Source organism: Eumetopias jubatus, unplaced genomic scaffold (assembly GCF_037043125.1).
Source record: "Eumetopias jubatus isolate StellerSeaLion01/CBP00866 unplaced genomic scaffold, mEumJub1_p1.0 scaffold_14, whole genome shotgun sequence".
Taxonomy (NCBI): Eukaryota; Metazoa; Chordata; class Mammalia; order Carnivora; family Otariidae; genus Eumetopias; species Eumetopias jubatus.
This window is the reverse complement of record NW_028274820.1, coordinates 63,137,472-63,154,856: the sequence shown is the minus strand read 5'-3', so window position 1 is coordinate 63,154,856 and position 17,385 is coordinate 63,137,472. Positions and strand designations below refer to the sequence as shown.

The 17,385-nt window shown below is 53.0% G+C and overlaps 1 protein-coding gene across 1 annotated transcript in view; it reads right to left on the bottom strand.

Moving 5' to 3' along the window:
• The window catches only part of MINDY4 (MINDY lysine 48 deubiquitinase 4), a 103,048-nt gene that overhangs the window by 37,083 nt on the left and 48,580 nt on the right, over window positions 1-17,385 (bottom strand). The window contains exons 7-11 of the mRNA XM_028119252.2: window positions 14,597-14,703; window positions 11,985-12,101; window positions 10,669-10,757; window positions 1,854-1,955; window positions 245-308 (exon numbers count right to left, since the gene is read on the bottom strand). Coding sequence (XP_027975053.1) covers window positions 245-308; window positions 1,854-1,955; window positions 10,669-10,757; window positions 11,985-12,101; window positions 14,597-14,703 — 479 coding nt within the window. The remainder of the gene's footprint in view (window positions 1-244; window positions 309-1,853; window positions 1,956-10,668; window positions 10,758-11,984; window positions 12,102-14,596; window positions 14,704-17,385) is intronic.

Genomic DNA, 17,385 nt, shown 5'->3' with positions numbered 1-17,385 from the left:
TCTCTGTACAGCCTCCACATGACCGGGCGCCCATCGGCCTTTTGGCCACAAGGGCAGTTCTGGCGAGAGCCCACCCCCTAGCCCCCCACCCCGGCCCCCACCCCAATCCCAGGTGGAGGATCCGCTAGCCTGGGCTGCAGGGAGGGCTGGCCCATCCCCAGCTGAGAAAGGATTTACTTATATGAAAGGAGACCGTCCCCAAACCAAGCCAAAGGTTGCGTGATAATTTTCCAGAAAGCCGTACTGTTTCTAAGACTCCATCTGCTTTGTATTTCCCTGTTGGACTGAACTGCTGTGTTCCTGAAGCCCTAAAAAGGAAAGGGAGATGCATGAGTCCTGTGCGTGGACAGAAGACATGCCCTTGAGCCAGGGTGAAACCACATGCGCCGTTAACTGAGGACAAATCAAAAGGTGGCTCCGGAGGAAACAAGGGACCAAGGGTTTCTCGTTTCCCCTCTGCTTTGAACTCCCCCACTGGGCTGGGCCCAGAGGACGCCACAAGTCGGGGTGGGAAAAGGAATGGAGAAAAGATGGCAGAAGGAGAGCTCGGGGTAACCAAACCCAAGTCCTGGCACTAGCGAGTCTGCCTCTCACCCACAACTGACAGATTTCCAGACAAAGGAATGCTGACTTGCCCTTAGTTTTCAGGGCCCTGAGGAATTCCATCCTCTGGCCTGAGGCTCCCCACCCCAGCCCCGTCACCATCTGTTTACACCACACCGAGCATGTGCAGGCACTAGAAGCGGGGTTTGGGTGTGGGGCCCACAGTGCCATTAGCCTGCTGCGTAGGCTGGGAACAGCTGTTGCCTCTCTCTGGCCTTCTGTCTGCTTATCTGTAAAACGGGGAGAAATTGAATTTTTGCACCATCTGCTTTCAGGGCTGCCATGCAGATCCTAAGGGCCAGGGTTAATGTGTAGTAACGTATTCACTGGAACGCGAGGACCAAGGACAAGCACTCCATAGGAACAATAATACCTAACACTGACATGGTACTTAGTATGTGCCAGACATTGTCCTAAGCACTTCACGCTTATTATTATTTACCGTTTATTTATGTGGATAAATGATTTAAGTGGATAGATAATATTATCATTTATTATAGATAATTTATTTATATTGACTCATTTAATTCTCAAGTCACTCTACCAGATGATCCTTGCTATCATCTGCATTTTCCAGATGAGTAAACAGATGAAGCACAGAGAGGTTGAGTCAGCTGCCCAAGGTCACACAGCCAATAAACAGCATTGGGAGTTAGCCTCTGGAGCCCCTTCTCTTAAGCAGTATGCTCTACTGACCATTCCACCCCACCAGAGTGTAGTCTTTGGCCCCAAAAGGCACCCCTTTCACTAAAGCTTAGCCACAGGCCTGGGATGAAGTGATGCTTCCACTCTGAAGGGCTGGACTGAAGAGCCGGCAAACCATCCATGTGGACTGCAGTAGCAATAGAGGTGGCAGGGGAAGTCTCCCCCTCCATGGAACAGGGGTCCAAGTGACAAAGTGAAAGGGAGCATGCTTTGGGGACTAGGAGAGACGTATGAAGCAGAGGGTGACTGGTTCCTGAGAGGTCTGAGATTTTATCAGATGGGATGCATCCCCCAAGGCTCCCCAGGGAGGAAGGCCAGGCAGAGAGGAGACGGGAGCTCCATGGAGGCCCCTCCGGGCCTCTCCCTGTGTGGGGCTGCCCCCCTGGGCTCGTGCCGGCATGGGACACAGGGCCAGCGTCTGGGAGGACACACAGACAAGCTGGGTGGGAAGACGATTCCGAGGACAGGAAAGCGCACAGCCACCTTGCCTGCAGCTGGGCCAGCGCGTGAGCGGAGCCCCGTGCACAGCCCTGGGAAGCACTCACAGTGTGACCACGGCTCTCTTATGGCCCCCGGCCCGCCACACGATGTCCGCGATGGCCAGGGCGAGGCAGTGGGTCCTACGGGCATTGGAAGGCTGCAGCTGCCTGAGGAGGAACAAGAGAGTGTGTTTATGCCCATGGGGACACAAGCCCGGGACGGGGCAGCTCTGTAACAGATGACCTATTCTTTCCTCTGCCACACAGAGAGGGCTCTGCAGCCCAGGGACTCCGTCCAGCAGGGCCTCCTCCGATGAGGGCCAAGGGAAGAGGCCTGACAGAGAGGCCCTGGGTGGGGCTGGAGGAAGAGCAGGTCAAGGAAACAGCCCGGGGGGAGCAAAGGGGACCCTGGAGGCTTGGCAGGGCCGGGAGTTCTGACGGAGCCCAGGAGGCCGTGCTGAATGTGCTCAGGAGCTCCTGCCATCCGGAGGAAAGTGAGGTATCCCAGGCAAATGTCTGGTACTGCCCTGACCCAGCCTTGGCCACTCCCAGCATCCGGGCCACCGGAGACAGCAGCTGTGCAAGCAGGTGCCCTTCACTCCCACCAGCCACAGGAAATGAGATCATGGGTGCAGAGAGGAAAGTGGCCTGCCTTGCTGGTCACTTAGATATAGGTTGTAGGATGGGGGAGAGGAAGGATTCATGGTAATCTCTGGGGGTTTAGTGGGTGCACAGTGGGGCTGCCAACTGAAATGAGGAATATAGGGCAGACAGGAGGACTGGGGGAGCAGCTGGAGGTGCACGTGGGACCCCCTAGGTGAAGCTATCTGACACATGGAAAGCCCAGGAGAGCATCGGGGCTGAGGATAGGTTTATGCACCACCAGCATGTAAGGGGTCCTTGGCCCTTTGAGGGGCTAAGATTTCCCAGACAGAGGATGAGGAAGGGCAGAGGTGGCAGCCAAGGATGAAACCCCACAGGACTCTGGTGTACCAGGGACACAGAGGATGGCAGGAAGCGGCATGGCAGTAGGGGCACGGCTGGGAGACGGTGCTATTACACAGTCCTAGGAGCAAATGGGCTTTGAGCAAAACAGGCAGTCAGCAATGTCAAAAATGGCAGAGACGCCTTATGATAGAAATGGTAACACAGAAGCCCTGGTGCATGAAACGAGCAACAGGGAAGAACAGGCAACAGCCTGATAGAGACACTTCCTTCAGTTTCGCCTTTCCAGGGCTCCTAGAGCTGTATTTCTTGCCCACTGCTGGAGTCTACGAATTTTTTCTAAGTTCTTAGAAAAATTAAATTCTTACAAAAGCAGTCTGAGTGTTAGGCTCTTCCTAACAAACAAAGGTGCCTCAATGAAGACCCTGCTGGCGCTCAAAGGAATACAGGGCAGGGGGCAAGGGGTAGGGGTGGGGGTTCTATGTTTTCAGTGGCCAACTAACACCTGAGCTCCATGCTAAGTTGTGTGGGGGAGAAAGAAAACTGGAGAAATGGGAACCAGGAGACCAGGACACAGGTCACCATGATGGGCAGCACGTGGTCACTCCCCAGCGCCCAAGACACAGAGCCAGTGGCCTGCATCCAGGTTGTCCAATGCCTTTAAAATGGGAGGCAAACGACATAATCATCCCTCAGTTTACCCTTCCATAAACTGGAGAGGACCCTAGTACCTCCTCTGTAGCATCGGGAACTTTAAACAAGGTGATGTGTGTAAAGGCCCCGAGCCCAGTGCCTGGCACAGGGTGAATGTTCAATAACGGATACCTATCACTATTGTCTTTACGGGAACATCAAGTCCCCACCTTGGCTATGGTGACAGGAAGGTGAACTCCTACCATCTGGTGTGAAAGTAACAAGAAGCCCCTGACACCAGGTTATCCTTCAAACCTAATGAGACAAACAAGTCCTCAACCACTTGAAAAATGAAATGGCAGACTGCCTGCTACTTGTGCAGCCCCTGGAAGCCCGCCATGCTCCTCGAGGAAATGGTTACCACGCCATCACCAAACCAGGCAGCCTGGGCTGTGGGGGGAGCACCGCCCTGGGTCACCATCAACTATGAAAACAAAGGTGAGGAAATGTTGTGCTGGGTTTCCGGAGAGGTGATGCCAAGGACAGAGAGGGGCCTGGAAAGCAGGGCTTGTCAGACAAAGGAGAAGGGACTGGACATTTACCCCCTTGGATTCAGAATCTGTGAAAGTAGGCTTCGTCATCCCCACAGCTCCTGTTTCCTGCCCTGCCCCCACCCAGGTGACCGTCACATCCTGTCAAACACACCTCCTGAAAACGCTTGCCAATCCCCTTCCTGCCTCTGCCCGGGACCAGGGTGCTCTGCTCCCCAGCTGAGTTGTTACAGCCAGTGCCTGACCAGCATCTCTGCTCCATCTTGTCCCTGTAGGCTCTTCCTACAACACAGGTGTGACCAGGGTTCCCCCCAGTTAGAACCCTTACCATGGCTAGGAGTTGGGCAAACTTGTGTCTGGACTTTAAACTCTGCCTAGAACATCTATGCTGGGAAACCTGCAGACATGGAACCAAGAGGTCTCCTTTCACAAATTCACGTGTTCTACACTAACTTGCTGAAGCAAGTCATGTGCTTGATTGAAAGCTTCTCAGTGTAGCCATAAATAAGATTTGAAAAGCCGACATATACTGAGTATCTATCATGTGCCAAGCACTGTTAGAAACACGTTGCATGTATTATTTCATTAGCCATTAAAGCTGCCCTATCGAGGTGGCAGTATTATTGCTTTTAATTGGGAAACTGAGGCACGGAGCCTAAGGGATTCACCCAAGGTCACACAGTTAGGAAAGTTGTAAAAATTAAAACAGCATTGAGGGAGGAAGGAGAACTTGGGGAAATGGAACCCACTGTCTGGAGCTCTTGGCTTTAGGAACCAGCATCCCTCTGTCTTTAAGCCTGTCTCTTGGGCACCATGCAACACTATCAAGAGATCTGGCTTCTCAGTCCGGCCCGTGTCTTTCTGATCTCACAGACTGGTTACAGACCCTCTGAACCTCTGCGTTTCTACACAAAAGTCCTCATTTTTTACACTGGCTTCCATTTAGAAACACTTCCAGTCTCTCTATCCTTCCCTGGGCCCCCGTTTGCTCTTTTGAGACACATCTTTCCAGAAGACACAGTGGAAAAGTGCAGTGGTCGGACCTGGGTTTGGTTCCTGGCTCCCAGACCTTGGGGATGCCCCTTGCCCTCGCTGGCCTTCGCCTTCCCATATGGATGTGGACAGTGGGCCACGTGCCCCCAAACATCATTCCAGTATTGCCATTTCTGCCATTTAACTGGCCACAGGGAAGACAGGGCTGTCCGTGCAGACGACGAGAGGAAGGGGGCGCTGTGGTGAGTCACCCAGACTCCAGCTTCACCAGTTAACTCCCTGCTTTCGCCTGCAAAATCTCAATGACAAGGGTGATTCCTGTTTGCCTTCATCAGTCAGACATGCACTCATCAAACTCCTACCATGAATCTAGCACCCAGCCAGGCTCTCCAACCAAGAGAAGTTTCTTTAAGCATCTAATTCCTCACAGGAGAAGTGCAGGATGAAGACAGTTGCCTATGGGGGGTGGTGGGCATAGGGGACTAACACAGCCTGCATGTTTGCCCAAATTACTCAAGCGCTTCCGATTAAGAGATGTTCTGATCCCAACTATCTCAAAACGGCCTCACCCATCCACTCTGATGTGCCCAGCAGTCCGCGTCTCCAAACCACCCAGAGGAAGTCTGGTGAATGACCACAGCCTTTCTGCTCCCTCTCAGGCTTACAAGCTGCTGCAGGCAGTGGGGAGAAGACCGGTCTGGGGACCACCGGACCCGGGGTCCAAACCTGGCTCTGCTACGGTGTCCAGACAGGCCTTGGGCAAGTGCCCCTCTTTCTCTGAGCCTTGAATTTTGCAATTTCAAAGGGAAGAGGAGGTGAGGGGACAACATCCTTGTCTGTGGCTCTCTCTAGGCCGGCAGGGGAGTGAGGCTCATTGTCTCTTCCCACAGCCACCGGCACAACCCCTCCTCAAGGGGAAAACACGGAGTCCTGCCGCCTGGCTCTGTCCTCCCCGACTGAGGAGAGGCCAGCTGCCGGCCTGACGGAGTGGCTCCTAATGAAGCCAGACAGCTCCACAGAAAAAACACCACAACTGCCAAGAGGCCTTTATTTCAGCATGACTTCCCTGGAGGGCACAGTCAATCCCCCACGCTGCTTTCACAGAATCGCTCCCCATCGGTGGCGGGTGGTGGGCGGAGGGCGCGAGGAGGGGCCCCACCGCCAGCCCCAGCATGGGAAGGCCCACAGGTCCTTCAAGAGCCCCCCAGAGCCCAGAGTTGGGCAGCTGCAGATGCTGCCTAGGTGTGGGGGGCCAGGCCATCATGGTGTTCCTGAAGAGAAAAGAGGAGTCACCTGCATTTTTTTTTAAGTTGGGTCATTTCTGAAATCCTGGAATTTCAGAGTCAAAAGGAAGTATCGAACCCACAGCACACACTGCCCATGCAGAAACATCAATGACCCAACCCGTCGATATTAAAATTGTATGAATAAACCAATGAAACCAGAGGAGCTGGGCATGAAGAGGGGCTCCTACAGGGCTGTCACCCTTTGCTCACATGAGGTGTTTGCTGTATTACTCTTTGTACTTCTGTACTGAGTTCTTCCAAATTAGGGGAAAGGGGGAGGGTGTGCCCACAAGGCCTCTGTAAAACACAGAGCCACGCCTTGGTCACTGAGAGTCCGTCTGGGGGTCCAGCATGCGAATGTTCCAAACGCCTGGCGTCAGCCCCTTCTGACCTCTCTGGCTCTCCTGTTGCTCAGAGTCTCTTCTGGGGCACAGCAGAGCATGAAGGCGGACAGGGCTTAGCCGCAGATGCCAGGAGTGACCCTGGGTGAGCATCTTCCCTCTCTGAGCCTCGGCTTCCCCAGATGCTCCTGCCTGCTTGCACAGCCCTTGATGATTTACAAAGGACTGTGCTTGCATTTCCTTGTTGAGTCAAACTTAGGCAAGACAGAGATTCACCAATGGAGAAGGTGAGGCGCTGCAGCCCAGGTCTCTGGACCCAGCCCTGTAGGGCCTCACCACCACAAAGCAGCAACCCAGACTCTGCTCTCACTTCCCTCCTTTGCTGCCAGCCCTGGGCAACAGCCCCTTGCTCCCCGGGCCTTTGTTTGACCCAAGTCCTAGCTTGAAGCCAGAAGCACTCTCCTCTCCCACCCCCAATGGCCCTCCAGTCCCCGAGGCAGGCTGTGACCTCAACAAACCCAGCCCCATGGCAGGGGAAGTGGGAGAAGGAAACACAGGACTGGATGTATGGGGGGGTGTTGTGTGTGTGTGTGTGTGTGTGTGTGTGTAGGCATCTGGTGCCCCTTGCCTATAGTCCATCACCACTGGGACTCCCCCAGCTTGTCCCTCTCTGAGCTACCTATTCCTGTGCCCCTGCTAGAGCCCCAGTGGGTGGAAGCAGAAAGCCAGGCCACGGTGCTCCACCTCATGGAGATGAGCCCTGGTTGCAGCACCTGCAGCAGCAGGGGGTGGGGGCAGAGAGGGGAGGGACTTACCAGGAGCACCCATAGTTGTGGGGCTCCCAAGAAAACTGAGGTCACTGTTCTGCAGCATGAATCCTTCCATGCTTCCTGGAGGAGGGGACCGTGGCCAGCAGGCTGAGTTCCCTGGATACTCCACACACACTGCTGAGCCAGGCAGCCAGATTGGGGCTCCTTCCCACCTGGCACACCCCTACATACACCCCCAGCAGCTCCTTCTTCCCCCTTCCTCTGCCTACCCACCACTGCCCCTAGGACCCAGCTCAGACCCACCAGCCTGGCCACCAAGGGTCTTCAATCTAGGCTGGCCCCGACTCCTCTCTCAGGGTCCCAGCTGACAGGGAGCCCGTGGGAGCCAAGGCTGCACTCCCTCCCCCTCCTTCCCAGCAAAGACTTGATGGAACTCTCCATCTAGTCGGTGCTTAAATAGACACCTGACACTGTAAACTGGGGCCTAAGTCCAGGCTTGGCCAGTGGCTGGCTGGCAGATGGTGGGAGGTAGAAAGAACCTCACTTCCCACTGCTCACCCAGTTTTCTTTCTACCCAGAGCCTGACTTTCGCCCACAACTAGGATGGCTTTTTGCCTTCCAAGCCCTCACTCCCTCTCTGGTGTGGAGAGCAGAGCGCTCCCCGGAGAATGTACCTGCGGATCCAGAGGCTGGAACATTCCCTCAGTGGTGTGTGGGGTGGGCGACAAGGAATCGAGCCTGCCTTGTGTGTGCCCTGGACAGAAACAGCCCTTCCTGGAACCAACTTAAACGCCCCATCCCAATCGTTGGAAAACAATCCAAACTTCCCCCCCCAAGTACAAAGTCCAAGTTCAAAAGCAGCTCTGAATGAGAAGAGGGCTGAAATGAATTATGAGACATCTCCCATGAGGGCCAAGGCCAAGGCTTGACCCAAGCAGCTGGTAAGGCCCCAAGGCCCCTCCGGCAGCCTGGCCCTGACCCATCTGCCAGCCCCAGGTCTCACCCTGCCGCCCCCCAAACCCTGCCCCGGCCACCCCATGCAGCTCTCGGCTCCCTTCCCCGCCCTGCTCTCACTGCCCTCGGGCCTCTCTCTGCACATGCTCTTCTCCTTACTGGAACACCATTCCCTCCCCTCCCTGTGAGTCTGGATAACTCATGCATTTGTGCATGTGTTCATTCAACAAAAATTCCGAGGGCCTCTTCTGTAGACTAGGACCTGGGCTGGATGCCAGGGACAGGCTGTGAACCAGGCAGCCCAGGAAGGCCCCTGTTCTCATGGGGCTGGTGTTCCCAGGAGGTGGGGTGGTGGGGGTGTGACCATGGACAGGTAACAATGTCAGGGAACAAGGGCACCTTGGAGCAGGCCCAGGGTTCTTTTCAACTAGGGAAGGCCTCCGTGATGTCAAGGCCTCTGTGCAGTAAGGAGCCCAAGAAGAAGTCTGAGGGATTTGCTGGGAAGGGGGAAATTGAGGGAGAAACGAGCATATGTAAGGATGTGTGTCAAGCCAAGTGGGAGTCGATGACCTCCAGACCTCAGCGGGATTCGAATGTCACCCCTCCAATAGGCCTGCTCTACTGCGTTCAGGTCTGGGGGAACCCTGAGCATCCAGCACATCCCCTGGAGCATCCAGCACATCCCCTGGAGCCTCAATCGTAGGTGCTGTGAAGGCAAGGCCGCGGCTGTCCTCTGTCTTCCCTCCAAGCACCTGCCAAGCCCTCCCAGCATGCTTCTTTCCAGCGCAAGGAAGGGAAGTGGGCAGGCAGGTGCATGTGCACTCGAGGACAGTCCCTGCACCCTTTGAGGGCAGCCAGAGGTCGCTCATTTAGCAAGTTCCACTCAGTCGGGAGCATTCCAGAACGTCAAGCACTGTGCTACCTCTCCAGGACAGTCGACAGCAGGGTCTCTGCCCGCACTGTGGTTTGCTGGCTGGCCTTTCAGGGGCCCTGCACAGACAGGAGCAGTTACGTCTGGACTCGGGGGCGGGGGGGTGTGGAGAAGAACATGGACAAGGTGAGATCCCGCTGTGGAAATGTTAGGTCACTCTGCTCTGGGTACGGCTGGGCTATGCTGGTAATTGGCATCTTTTAGCTTGAGACAAAACCCCTTGATGATTACTTTGTAATTAGGTAAGTTATATTATTAGACGAATTCTAAAATGCCAAGCATGAAAAGCTACCTATCTAAGGCAAAATCCTCTAAGCTGGTAAAAGATGTTTCATTTGTCCTGGGCTAGGCAGGGTATCTGGGGAGCCAGCGTCCCTCCCAGGAATCTGAATACAGAAGAATGGGGAATGGGCTTTGTTGTCTTTATAACACCTAAGCTTTTTTTTTTTTAAGGCACTGAAATGCCTACATCAAAGAACAAGTCCCTTTAATTAAATTTCAGGAAGTGGCAAAACTCAGCTATGATTTTAGAATCTGTTTAATCACAACTTTTGGAAGGAGAATGGAGGTATCTACTAAGCAGGACAACTCTTCTGGGGTGCTGGAAATATTTTTCTTTCCTGATCTGGCTAATAGGATGATGGGGCAGGGGGATTTTGCAATAACGCATTGAGCAGAACACATATGAGTCGTGCACTTTTTTGAGACGTGTACTTTCCTGTATGCATGTTATCGTTCAACTAATAGAGAGAGAGATAAGAACACGTGCCAGTTCTGTAGCTCTGGGGGTAACTGAGCACAAGCTAGTCACTGGGCACACAGGGAGACGAAAGAAGGCCATCTCCTCAAACTGGCCATCCAGCCCCGGCCCTGGCCAGCACCTGGCCAATCCTTTTAGCTTAGCACCAACCATGGTATACAGTTATGGTTTTCTATCCATCCCTCCAACACACAGAGCATTCTGCCTGCACAGAGATGTTCCAGAAAGGTCTGTGGAGTGAATGAGAAGGAGAAGGAGGTGCCCATGTGCAAACACTTAACGTGTGAGGTGGAGAACAAACGGCCGAAGAGAGTGGAAGCAATGCACCGCAGGGCCGGCTGGAATGTATGGGAATGGCTGTCGGCAGAGGTGAGGCAACATGGGGAGGGAGGGGAGACCTGGGCTCCATCGAAGGGTCAGCAGGTTGATATGGGTGTGGATGGGCTTTCGGCAGCTGCTGCGCTCAGCTGCTGAGGAGGGGGCGGCCTTAGTTTCGATGCCATTCCAGCAGCTACTTGCCACGTGGAACGGGACTCAGAGACAAACACATGCAGGTCATTTCAACTGGGCAGCGCTGGCCCTCTGAGCCAGTCGCCATTTCCCTTTCCAGAAGACAGGAAATATCAGGGAACACACACGCTTCCTTGCTTGTTTTTTCTGGACACTGAGGAGAAGCCTTGGGAAAAGAAGATATTGCCAGAAGGAGCGCTGACTTACCGAACGCAGTCAGCTTTGCTATCTCCTTCAAACAGGAGTTTTTGTAGAACACAGCCTTGGACAGCTGCCAGAACCCCACAGGGACCCCCCTGCAAAGAAGGACACACATTAGTGCCCATGAGGACCGACCCAAGGCAGAGCTGTCTGTCCCTCCAGAACCAGCCTCCGCCCACAGATTCTAGACCCAGTGCCACCAAGCCACTGCCTCTCAAACACGAGCCTTTGCTATGCTGAGTCCTCCCACAGAGCCCTGAGCCTGGTCACAGAGAAGGGGTGACAAAGGCCCCGGTGGCCAGCACTGGAGGAAGGGGCAAGTCTGCATGTCTCACAGGAGGAAAGCAGGCCTTCACAACCAGTCAGGTGTAAAACCAAGTACGTCACCGTAAGTTCCCAGTCATTCAAGGAAATGCTTCCACGTCCACGGGCTGAGGGTGTCAACGGTTTACTCAGCCTTCAAGGCCCATCCTAAAGGCCTCCTCCAACAGGAAGCCCTCCCTCACCATCTCAGCAGCCCCTTCAGCAGCCTCTGCTTATGTGAGCAATCTTCTGTCCAGCTGTGGCCCGCCTCAACACCCATTAGGTGTGTCTTTGTCCCCCACGCCCCCACATTAGAGGAAGAAGTCTCCTTGAGGGGTTCACCCCTATTCAACAAGTACAAGAATTATCAGAGTAGCAGGCGTGGGTACCCTTGAACTGGGGGTGTAAGAAGATGTGCTGAGCTTGGCCACACTAGGGACAGAGGCCAATGGTCTTGGGATTCTTCCACAGGCAGTGAGGGGCAAGGGGAGGCACCTGGGGCTTGACAAATGGAACCTCACTGGGCTGCTGGATTGAGAGTATCTTCTGGCCCTTAAAGTGTATAACTCGGGAAATGTGTATACACTATGTCCAAATCCTGCCCCGGTGTACCTACATTTCCCTGTCTTAGAAAACACCTCCTCCTCATGCACTTCTTCTCAAAGCCTTCCCTTTACTCATGCTGCCTCCTCCTTCAAATGCTCTCTCTCCAGCCCTACCTGCAAAACCACTTCCCAAGACTCTGCCTGAGGACCCTCTCTGAGGCCCCCAACTAAACAAAGGCCTCCTTCCACCCGTCTCAGAGAGGGTTCTGGACACTGAGGAGAAGACTTTGTGGGGGAAGGATCACGTCCCCCAGCTCCTGCTCTGCCCAGCCCCATGTGAAGCTGCAGCACTGGGTGACAACTCGGCAAACATGGGGCTAGTCAGCATTGGATAGCTCGGCAAACTGCGGGACACCCGGCCCTACCTGTGACGGGCCCGCAGCGACATCCCCCAGAAACATAAAAGCAACCTGCCTTGTTCTGCACAATGCCATATTTTAACGAGGCTTTGTCATTAAAGGAAAAACTCTGAAGTTTCCATTCCTCATTGAAACAGCAAAAGCTGGAGCCGAACAGAAGGGCCTTTATGTCCTGTCAAAAGAAGAGAGAGTTTCCTTAGTTGTCTTAAAGGCAAACAATAATACGCCGCTCAGTGTCTGTATTCCCTCAGAAGCTGGTCTTGCATTCTAGCGGCGCAGCCTGCTTTCCAGCAGGCTCATTGATTTTTCTTTTTATTTTGCAAACTCATTCTTCTCATATTTGAGAAAAGAGAAAAAGCGACGCTGAGGGTCTTGCCTCTGGAATATCCATAAACCAAACCAGCCTGTGCTGACCCGGGCCCAGGCCTTTGCAGGCTCCTTAGAGGAAATCTGAAACACAGAATTTTAGTTTTAGAAGGGACCTTGGAGGTTCTTGACTGCACACTACAATCACCTGTGGAGCGCTTAACAATCCTGATGCTCAGGCCACACGCCAGCCCAGCTAAATCAGAACCCCTGGGCGGCAGACTCCAGTGGCTGTAATTTTAAAAGCTCTCCAGGCGATTCCAATGTGCAGCTACATTGGAGAACCGGTGCTGTGAGACAGGCTTAGCAACCTATGACCCACGGGCCAAATTTGGCCCCACCTGTGTTTTGTAAATAAAGTTTTATTGAAACACAGCAACACCCATTTGATTTTATTTTCTCTATGTTGGCTTTCACATTGCAATGGCAGAGTTTAGCGGTTGCAACAGAGAGCCAAAAATATATGATCTGGCCCTTTACAGAAAGTTTGCCAACCCCTGTTCTAGTACCACCCCTTAGTACGTGTAAGAATCTCCTCTATGCCATCATCTACAAGTGGTCCCCCCTGAACTCAACTTGAACCCCAACAGCCCAGTGAAGGGATTCCCACCACCCTCCAAGGTGGCACCTGCATTTCTTCACGGCTCCATCTTCTCTAAACTTCTGGCTGATACTGATCTCACTGTTCATCTCCCATAAGCCCAAGCCCCACCCTCCAGAGCCCCAGAAAGCTCCAACCACTGCCCCTGACAAGCCCGGGAAGGCAGAGCCTCTCCCTGGATGTCCCCTCCTTATTTGAGCCACCTCTCCTCTCTCTCCGCCATGACTTTACATCCAAGATCTCAGAAGGGCCAACACATGGGCTGTGTTGCCACCTCTCCGGGTCAGATCTTTCCTACAGATTCAGATTATTTCCTTTCAGAATCGGTCCTTTTTTATTTTTCATTAAGTACAAGAAAGTCTCAGTGACAGAAGCATTTGTCTACACATCATCAAATGCGGGCTGGCGGTGCACAGGGGAGAAGACTGGGTGAATTCGTCCATCCGGGCTTGGTTTCCTTTCTTGTACCAACAATCCACGTATTAGAACTGAGTTTTTCGAGAACCTGAGAATTATACAGACTGGACTTTTCTGGCTGAAGCCCAGGTCTGTTCTCTTAGTCACAGAACAACAGCCCCCAGCTAGGCACAGTGTGGCCACCAGGGCACAGGGTTGTGAGCCTGAAAGCCTGGGTACTATGGATGCTGTGTGCCCCGGGCCCTCCTTTTCTCTAGGTGGGCCTCAATTTTTCCAGCTGCTTTGGGAGATGCTGCTACTGGGTGGTCTAAATTTAGGGGTCTCAAAGGGCCCTTCCCAAAACAGGAGTGTTCACTGCAAAGAATCACAGCCCTGTGGCTACAGAGAGTCAGAGCACTTACTCCAGGCTTGGGACCATGTAAAAGTGTCTGACCCAACCCCCACCCCCCTGCCCCCCATGGTTTGAAAAGAAAGAAAGAAAAGGGAGGGAAAGAATGGGAAGGGCTAAAACTTCTAGAAAAGTCTTTGAGGTTTTTTTATCTGTGTGTTGAGTAAATATTTACAGATAGGAAGAAAATGGGATCAACTGTGTCCCCAGGCATTTTAGCTTTTCCTCCTGGATCCTGGCTCAAGAGCCAGTGGAAGACAGCGGGAGCAGCATTCCATCCCCCAGGAACCTCTGGCCAAGGGGAGGGGTGAGGCCATCTGGCAGCTGAGATGGTGAGGAATCCAGGGCATCCCTGCAGAGGAGGCTGACAAGGCCAGGAACCTGCTCCCTAAGTCCTACGAGCTCAAGTCCCTCCTAGGAGGCCACTGGTGTGAACCCGACGGTGCTGAGGAATTAACACCCACCTGTCCTTCCCTCACTGCAATCCAGCCTGAGCCCAGCTTGGGGGACAAGCGCTAAAGAGCCGGTCTAATGAGGACGGTTCTCCCGCTGCCGTCACAACTCTGGAGGTGCCCGTTGCACATGTGCGGAAGCAGCTCTGGGCCGAAAGAAGAACAAGACCCTGCAATGTCTGAATGGGAGGAGGCTGTACCCTCACCTCTTCTTGGACGGGACTAGGCCCCCCATTTTCCTGACTCTCAGTTCAGGCTCTTCTCTACCACACCTGAAAATTTCCACTTTAACCATGACTGAGACATAAGATGGATGGGGCCAGAGGGATCGAAGTCACCTCACCCATACCAACTTAGACCAAGACAGCTTCAATTCACACTGCACCAATTCACACCAATTCAAATCGAGATGTATCAATGCACACTTTTAGGGTGACGCCTACCTTGGCCACTGAGAGGTCGACTGGCTTTGACACTATTTGCAGCTTGAGCATCGATGGACCTGGAGACAGGATGACTTCATCCTTTATCAATTCATCCTCCACATCCTCTGAAAGAATACCAGGGCACGTGAGCTCCTTATTATGACGCATGGAGAACAGAATAAGAAATCATTTGGGGCGCCTGGGTGGCTCAGTCGGTTAAGTGTCCGACTCTTGATTACGGCTCAGGTCATGATTTTCAGGTCATGGCATCAAGCCCCACATCAGGCTCCACACTCAGCAGGAGTCAGCTTGAGAGTCTCTCCCTCCCTCTCCCTCTGCCCCTCCCTCAGCTCTCTAAATAAATAAATAAATAAATAAAATCTTAAAAGAAAAAGCAGAAATCCTTTAACACCAAGGACATGGATGAGTTTGAATGAAAGGAGGGCTTCCCTATCTTCCACCCACCTCTCCCCTTTGGGGCTCCCAGACCTTCACCAGAAGGAAAAAAGGCAGAGCGAGGGCCCTCACTCCTGTCACAGCCCATGCTGGTCCATGGCACAAGCATGCCGGTGGGCATAATCCGGCTACTGGTTCACTAGAAAGTTCTGCCTGTGGACATGCAGTGAAAAAGGGCCTAAGGCTGAAGCCATGGAGTCAGGCCCAGAAAAACCTCACCCAGACACCTTTCTTACGAAGGGCGGGCATGGTGCACAAACCTGTGCCCGAGGACAAACATGAAGAGGGCAGAATGAGGAAAGAAAATGCCACCACTCCTGATAAAAATAATAATAACAGATTATCACTGTCGTGGCTTTCACTTGCCAAGCACTTGAGTTTAGCACCTGAGTCCCATAACAGCCCCATAAGGGCAATTATCATTGCCCCCATTTACAGATGAGAAACTGAGCTTAGAGAAGTGAAAGGACTGGCCTGACATCATGCAGACGGAAAAGCGGCAGAGACAGGATAAAACCCAGGCCGCATCCCAGTGGTTCTGCCATCCTGCCCGCCGGACCTCCCTGGACCTCCAGCCAGAAGGGACACTGAGTCACATGCCACAGACAGTCTTCCTACAGCTGGAGCAACAGAGGCCCGGAGAGGGTCCCCGCTTGGTCTCGGCAGCCCCAGCCTGTGCCTTCCCAGCCGGCTGAGCCTCCCTCCTGCCACCGTACCCACAGCCGCAGCATTTACCAGAACGCTCAGAGGAAGGACCCAAGTGAAAACAATCCAAGGTAATTATGCTGGCAAAGCTGAGCGGACCAGTCTCCAGAGAGCCTGTTGAACCTGTTTTTTCCTCATTTTCCCAAGATTAAATGATTATTTAAAAAGTACGCTACACTGCATAGAAATCAACATTACCTCCCACAATTCTGTACATCCGGGACTAGAAAAACGTCACTGTCCCTGCCCACATCTTCTGGAGATGCTATCCAAAGGCCAACATCCCCAGGACACATGTCTTATAGCCTACAGTCTCCTTTTTTCCCCTGGGCGAGGACCAGGCATAGGACGAGGCCAACTCCCAGAGTCCCAGTCCACGAAAAAGGAGACCCTTCCACCTTTAGGCTAACAAAAATTAAAAGTAAGTCTTATATTGAAATGAGAATCTGAATTTAAATGAGAACTCTTCTCAGTTAGGGCCTCTGAAAAAGTCGCCCTGTGACCATGCCCTTATAAAAGTACCCTGAAATAACAACACGATCGATGTTCCCTCAGCAACGTGCATGGGTCTTAAAAAACATGGTGCTGGGCAGAGAAAGCAAAAATGCACATGAGATATCTAAGGCAATACGATTTACAACCATGACAAATACATACACACAAAAAACACGACACATTTTGCAAGAACACACACAAGCAGATAATCGACTAAGTACTCCAGAATGGTGGCTTGAGGACAGGAAGGTCCTGGGCGTGTGAGTGAGGCTGAAGGGGAATGAAGGTCAGGCAAGAGAAGGCAGGAGGAGAGAGGGAAGGAGGGGGGCGGAGAAGGAAAGGGAGGGGGAAGGAAGGTAAAGGCCGACGGGCAGGCTTTGCAAAGATGAATGCTGAGAATGTTCCCTGGAGGAATAGAGATGTGTGATGAATTCAAACCCGGGCAGCTGAGGCCCAGAACAGATGGGAAGAGTAACCTGAGTGCCTCTACAGGCCCTGAAGGGCTCCTTGCAATGCCTCAGGCCAGACTGTTTCCTGGAGGCACAGAAGGGGCAGTTATTTAAGCCTATTTGGAGGCTTCTGTTTAGTCTGAGTTTGTCCGGGAGGGAACCAGGGCTGAAACGTGCTCTGCTCAGGGCTCCATGAAGTAAACCTGAGAATGAAAGCTGGGGGCCCAGGGGAAGCAGACCGGGTGGAGCCCCCCAAGAGGAAGAAGAGGAAGCAGCCATCCTCAGCTTCTGCCAGGAGGAAGTTGGCCCCCGTGCAGGGATTTGGTTCAGGACCACATAGCAGGCCTCAGGCCCAGATGTGGTGGGACCGCCATGCAAAGGAAAAACAAAGCACTCCAGAATGACATGTTGGCCAAGCAGACAAAACCATCTGCAAATGCCGGTGGTTTGAGGGTGCTATTTTTAAGGGCCTGGTATAAGTGTCTGGTTGAAAAGAAACAAGGGAGTTTGTTTTCTCATACCATTTTATTTACCCTTTGGAGGAAAGCATATGGTAATATGTAATAGAGGTCCATATACGTCTTTGTCCAGGTGCCTGATCCATATTTCCCACTGACTCCAGATATCTACCACCAGAAGTAACCCAACACCCCAGACTCAGGAATCTCAGCACAGCAGCCCCCCAGACTTCAGTTCTGATAA